Source organism: Pygoscelis adeliae, unplaced genomic scaffold, assembly GCF_000699105.1.
Source record: "Pygoscelis adeliae isolate BGI_AS28 unplaced genomic scaffold, ASM69910v1 Scaffold232, whole genome shotgun sequence".
Lineage (NCBI taxonomy): Eukaryota > Metazoa > Chordata > Aves > Sphenisciformes > Spheniscidae > Pygoscelis > Pygoscelis adeliae.
Genome location: NW_008824473.1, coordinates 2,247,602 through 2,254,629, shown reverse-complemented (window position 1 = coordinate 2,254,629; position 7,028 = coordinate 2,247,602). Strand labels below are relative to the sequence as shown.

General features: G+C 38.8%; 1 protein-coding gene across 1 annotated transcript in view; it reads left to right on the top strand.

The window, feature by feature from the left end:
* The window catches only part of CFAP54 (cilia and flagella associated 54), a 159,883-nt gene that overhangs the window by 40,665 nt on the left and 112,190 nt on the right, over nt 1–7,028 (top strand). Inside the window, exon 3 of the mRNA XM_009321347.1 lies at nt 5,038–5,143. Coding sequence (XP_009319622.1) covers nt 5,038–5,143 — 106 coding nt within the window. The remainder of the gene's footprint in view (nt 1–5,037; nt 5,144–7,028) is intronic.

Genomic DNA, 7,028 nt, shown 5'->3' with positions numbered 1-7,028 from the left:
CGGCCTGCCCTTCCCGGCCCGCCGGGCACCGCCGCGGCGCCCGCCTGGCCCCTTCCCTCCTTCCCGGCTCTCTCCTCACGCCGCATCCCACAAGCCAGGGAGCCCTCCCGCTCCCCCTGGCCTGGGAGCTAGCCAGGAGGTTGTTCTCCTGGGTCAGCATCTCCAGCAGTGTGCCAAAACACCGGCAATCCGTTTTCCTTTTTTTTTAAAAAAACCCTCCAAAATCTGAACACCTCCTTTTTCAGCACTTCCTAGAAGTTAATGCTTTAGGGGGAAAAGTAGAAGGTGGTGTGGAAGTTGGCAGCACCCCTGTGGCTGTATCAGAGCTGCCTGAGCTTTCTGGTAGGAAAATCCCTTCACAGTGCTGGAGCAACTGGCAGCCCAGCAGCGTGTGCTACTGTGTGCGAGGGTGAATGCGTGTGGGCACATACGTGCCTCTAAAAGATGCGCTCACAGTAGGGCTACATGAGGGTAACACCACACAGCTCTTTTTGTGCATATGTCTGTGTCTACGTTGGTATAATTTTATACACGTAGATGCAGGCAGAGCATATGGCAAGTATAATTGTGCATATTTGTTTGCTCGCATACATGCATATCTGTGGGTATGCATAAATCTAGATTTTGTAATGCAGTTAAGACAGAGCAACTGGAATCAGTGTATGATTCATAGTGCATGCATATGTCTTTTATAGACTGTGCATTTCTCATGTAGCTCTTCCTACTGCATTTAGGTACATTATGAGGTAAAAGTTCAACTGCTTCTTTTAAGGTAAATGGTTGATTTTCTATCATTATTATCTGAGCAGTGTCCTATTCTAAATTTACAGGTCTTTAACATAAAAAATGAAAGTTTCCCAGGTTATCAGAATTTCATTCAAAAACAGCACAGGGTTAGGTTACAGGGTGGTTAGCTTATCACTTGCCTGCAGCTTCTACCCTTGCATATTTCACTCGGTACTTCCCTAGATGTAATCCACAAATGACCCTTCTCTGAAGGGGCTGTATACATTTTCAGGAGGTACACAGATACTGCAGCCTGGCATTTGTCTGCACTGGAGATCTTTCCTTTTCTAAGCCATCTGGATTTCTAATTTATTTATGTGGCATGTTCATCCTCGGGTCTAGGCCTAGATCTATCATGCAAGTATCAGTCGCCAGGCTTTTGCCTCTAGTGTTTTGAATCTCAGTATGTTGGCTTTTTGTATTGCTTCAGCAGCTGATTTCAGTGCTTTGTTATTTTTAAGCCTTTCATTTATAACTTCAGACCTTTTTTTGCTTTAGCTGATCCGTATTCTTACTTTGAAAGTTATCCCATTTAGGCCCCTTAGAGGAAGGAACGCCACTCAGCTGCTTCAGACACCACCAAAATTGCTGGTAATGAACACATTCATTGTATCTTCTGGTTGGGAGTTGGGCATGCTGAATCTGATCTGTCTGCAAATGTCATGCTGAGTTATCAGTTTTTATGAACAATGTCTCCAAACCTTTCTTTGCCCTCTGGAATATTTTGACCTGAGTAGGCTCTGTCTTTTCAAACTGTTATTTTGTAGATGTGACCCATGTCCACACATAACTCAGTTGGCATGAGAGCATTTTCTCATCCAAAGAATTCTGCAGCGTTCATCATGGAGATGAGAACTAATGCTACCTGGTTCTTGATCCCAGAAGTCACTGGCAGTGATGATCCATACCAAAACTCCAGGGCATTGAGAACATTGTGTAACACGAAGCTCCCAGTAGCTCTGCATCCTTCCGCATTCTTCATTTGTATAGGGGCAGTACAGAGGTAGAAGACTGGAATTCTGATTGTTAGCATATGTTCAGGCAGCTAGCAAAGTCATGTATATTTATTTGTGATTATGAAATTTCAGGGTTGTTTCTCCCTTGCCTCTCATTGTTTGATAACTCAAAATTGGAGCATGTGCTGCTTGCAGAACCAGCCTTAGTCTAGTTGTTCCTAAGAATTTCTGAAGGTAATGGTGCCTTCCTAAATGCTCTAAAGACTTCTTGCTGTGTCATTTGTCAAGCTTCTTTTCCTGGCATGGGTTGAGATCAAAGTGTTCTTGTTATAAGAGGAGCAAGAAAACCAGATTCCACATGGCAAGTATGTTCAGTTAAGTCAGCTTCATTCCTCCAATGCTGTCAGCCTTTGGTATTGATAAGTCAACAGTAAGGCCGTAATTTAGGCACTTACAATGTTCTAATGTAAGAAACAACAGTTACTGAGGACCTGCCCTGTACTGGAATCATGAATGTTTTCAATCAGAAGAAGTAACAATCAAAAGTGGTTTTCCCGCAACTAAACGAGGAGTTGTTTTACCCCGTTTCTCTTGGCAATGGGGCCATAAAAGGATTACCTTGAACTATTGATTTTATCTCATGTTGTGTGGCTTAGCCACCCTTATTTAACAAAACATCTTTTGATCAGTATCAGAGAATCCTTTACTACCTGTAGTAAAGACTTTTGGCCCAGAAGTATAGCCATATGGGCCTTACCCTGTGCACACTATTGTGGGTTGACCTTAGGGAAATTTTTTTTATTATTCATAGCATGGTTGGAAATGAAGAAACCTCACCTCTGAGCTCCGACAGCCCAGTATTTTTTTAAGAATTCACTTGCTTAACTTGTTATTCTGGTGTCTTAACGGCCTGTTTAAAGGAAAGGTTGATGAGCTGTTAGGGAAGTGTCTCATTCTCCTCCTTTGTCTGTGTCAAAGAAACATTCCTGTGTCATGAACTCACTTGTACTTAGTCATGGCATTGTAGCAGATAGAGTTTACCTTAATCTTCCTATTGAAGTTTAAAGTCTAGTCAGATTTGTCACTACTTTACTAAACTAGTTTATTACAGATTTGTTACTCATTTATTACACCTAAGAATCAATACGAGCATTCAAAACAAAAAATGAAGGTGACCTTCACTGGGAACTTTCCAGCTGATCAGTCTTAAATAAGTTTATTAGTCTCACCTTCCAGAGCTTTATTCACAGTCATTCTTACTATCAGTTACTTTACAGCCTTACAACCTGATAATTACCTTTTTTCCCCCCTTCTTTCTCCCTCCTCCCCCAGTAGTATCCATCAAGGCTCTTGGACTCTGGAAGTCTTTTCCTAAGCTTCCCTTGATAGTCCAAGGGAACTCTACTCAGATGCCTGACAGATTCCTTTGCTTTGGAGCCTCTTTGCGGATTTATCCCTACTAGCTGGAGTGGGATACTTCTCTCAGTATAAGAAGTCAGTAGCCACCCAGACTGTTAATTGCTTATGGATGGACCAGGAGGGACTCACTCCCCATTTAGAAGGTGCTCTTCATTAAACTGGGCTATGGTTTCCTTTAAAAACATAATGCCTTAGAACATTTTATTCAGATTGTTGCTGTTGGCCTAGTTTGTGCTGTTACTGCATTTTTCCTTTAGGATACACCTCTAGAATGTCCTACTTATTTCTTTGCTCTTTACTTTCAAGAACTGAGAATTGTGCTGAGATGATACTTTTAGAAAAAAAGGACTATGATTGTTGTAATTCTTTGGTGTAAAGATAATTTTGACAGGTTTCTCATACAGCCATCTGTTTCACCTTGAAATGTGAAGGTGGCTCACAGCTTTCTGCGTGGAAAAAATGATGTTACTTATTGTGCTTTTTTTTATTGGGAATCTTCTTATAAGCTGAAATGATGAGCTGTCTGGGAGGCTGTGAGAATGGATTCCAAGTTCCTGAATGTCAGAAAACAGCTTAAGAAAATGTCTTGCATTCTAGTCTACCATCACTGTCTTAAGAGATTGAAAAGTTCCAGCTACCTCACACCAGTTAAGCACAAGGTTTACATGTAAGAATTCAGCCAGAAGGTTATTTTCAAACATTAATTCCTCTCTCTTCAGTTGTTTTCCTTCCTCATAAATTGCTACCTATGAATAATTTAGCTGTTGTGGTTTCACAAGGCACTCTTTGCTGAGGTTTCTGTACAAGTGATTTGTTAAGAGAATAAATGTGAACACTGTCAATACTATTAAAAATTTGGTAACAGGATTCTTTTCTGAAAAATCCTTGTGCTTATTATCAGTCTGTCTGATCAATTATTGTTTTCCAGTTCGAACATAGCTTTCTTGAAGAAGTCTAGGGTGGGAAAGTTGTACACATGAAGGCACTAACCCATCAAACAGCAATCAGTAGGGACTATAATACCGGCGTGACGTAGTCAGTTCCTCTGTAGAGGAGGCAAGCTGCTTAGAGCCAGTTACCGTTTATGGGAGGCTTGCTGGTTCAGCCAAATAAGTAATTTGTTACACAAAGTCATCCTTGATGACAACTGTGGCTAGAATAACAGGCAGAGGCAACAGAATAGCATTGCAACTGTTGCCATAAAATCCTTTCTATTTTAACAGATGTGTCATTTGCTTCTCTCTGAATCCTACCCTTTAGGATTTAAAACTCCTGAACATTTCATGCCAAATGAAGTTCATCCTACAGGCTTTCTAATGACTTTCTTCTTTTGTGATTCATGGTATAGCTCTATATGCTCTATAGCTCTATGGTTTATTCCATGGCTACCTGTTCCCAAGTTTGCTGCTAGCTGACATGCATTGTTATTTTGCAATCTTTTTTCCTGCTCTTAGCATTTGTAGTTTCCAGTGCAATAATTGCTGTGAGCTGTAATCCATTGAGTTTCTTTAAAATATCAAATTGTTTCTTCAAACAGAACCTCTCAAATACTAGTTGAAAGGTGGGACAGATTTTCCACTTGTGACCATGTTTGAACAATGCAAAAGGATTAATACTAAGACATTTAAATAAGAATTTACACAGGAGAAAATTCATCCTATTTTAAATGCGTGATAAAAACTGGTGACAGAAATGAAACCCAGAAATGTCCTTGGTTGCTTGTTAAATCCAGCTTTAATGAGCACTTACGTAGAAGTTCAAATAGATTTGGAAGAAAGGGGTTTTCACAATTTGAAGTTTTCCTGACTTGTTTACTTGTTATGACAGGTCTACTGCCAGTTTAATCTGAAACCTTTTCTCCTGTATTTTTTTTTAGAGCAAATACTTTGTTTAATATTTGGATCAAATATAAGCCTCGACTGCCAGAGTGGTATTACAATGAAAAACTTCTGAAAGTTGGTGATTCCCTCGCTCAGATCAAAGTAAGTCATATGAAAACAGAAAAGGCTCAATCACAATCTTTGTTTCATTATGTTTCTGTGCTACTTTAATTTTTAATCATATTTTACTGGAAGCTATTTAGAAAGTAGCAAAATCTTTTACAAAATAATTCCAGTGAGAGTTGGTGATTTGTATCTCTTGCTTATTATTGTAAAATTTCCCTGATTTTTGGATATATTTTCTATATATGTATTTCCAATGCACCTGTTGCCTTTTTAAAGACCCCAAAATCTTTCTTCAATATTTGTTTGAAGTTTCAACACAGTAGAGTACAATATCTGACTGTGCTTGATGGAGCAGTGGTGGTTTGTTCCACTGAATTGTCAACTCAGTGCTCAGTTAACCAAAAGTGAATGTAAAGAATTGTCAGGAGGGGAACAGAGAATAAAAAACAGAGTGCAATTACACATTATACAACTATAAGTATCGATGGTGCTCCTGCATCTTGCATTCTGTGTGCACTTCTGGTCTCCTCAAAAAAGGTAAATCGCAACTAAAAAAGATTCAGGAGGTAGATTGTTGAAGACTTTGAGAGTATTTGGGGGATGTTTCACTACATGATAACTCTATTTTTATACTCTTACCTAGTCATCTGTTACTGTCTACTGTTGGAGATGGGATACTGGGCTAGTAACTATTGGTCTGACTCAGTAAGGCAGGTTTTATGTTATATTCTTATATAATATTTGTCCTTTGTGTCTGCTGGGAAAAAACCCTCAAAGGCATGTCACTTATTACCTCAGTCATATTTGTGTCAGAATATCATGTTGTAAAGTCCGGGGCTTTCAAGGGTAATTACTAAACAACGCTGAGAAGCATCTCAAAGGTGTGCAGTTGAAAGCTAGTTGCAAGTCATTCCTTTTAGGATCACAGAAGGGTGTGTGGTCCTGAGTGATACAGTTATGAAGCAGAAATACTGAAGGATTAGAGAGTTATAGGTTAATTTATTATAAAGGTTCCGTACTTGAAAAGCTGCTTGAGAGAATATGCTTAAAGACTGTAGAGAATTAGCATAATTTAGAGTAAGGGACAGCTCCTAAATAGATGCTATCTGCTTAGTTTGATTTTGTGTTTGTAATGATCTGTCAGTGGATTTTTCTACTTTTTGCCAGGAACATATTAGAAGAGTATTATCTGGTCAATAATACTTCCCTAGATTAAAACTCTGGCTATTTAGTGTGTTTGTGTTATGAGACAGTCAAGTATATATTTTAACTATGTCCTTCAGGCCTATTTCAGACACAGATTTTTGATATTAGTCTTCTAAAGTTAATTGTAATAGAAACTTATATTTATAGCACAAAAGTTAGTGAAAGTCTATAATTTATCAGTAGAATTCTTCCATGCTTTTGGAAAGATTTCTGTAACTTCTACTTAATTTTTGAACATAATGGGAATAAAAAATTAGATTAAACCAAGTTTGTATTTTTTTCAGAATGGGAGTATTAAATTTTAATTCCACTCTCACCCTGGAAAGAAAAACAGATAACTGACATTGTGTTTAAACTGAAAGTAATTTTTAAGAACACTCTATTGACTTTTGCATTAGAAAAGCAGTTAAATGCCAGTTGTTACCCGTATTCACTCTTTTTCATTCCCTGCAGCATATGACACTATTAGATTCCCTCTTTTCACCTAGAAAAGAAGAGGGCATAATTGGAAATTATAGAATCATAGAATCATAGAATGGTTTGGGTTGGAACCCATCCCAACCTGGCCTTGAACACTTCCAGGGAGGGGGCATCCACAGATTCTCTGGGCAACCTGTTCCAGTGCCTCACCACCCTCATAGTGAAGAATTTCTTCCTTATATCTAATCTAAATCTACCCTTTTTCAGTTTAAAGCCATTACCCCTTGTCCTATCA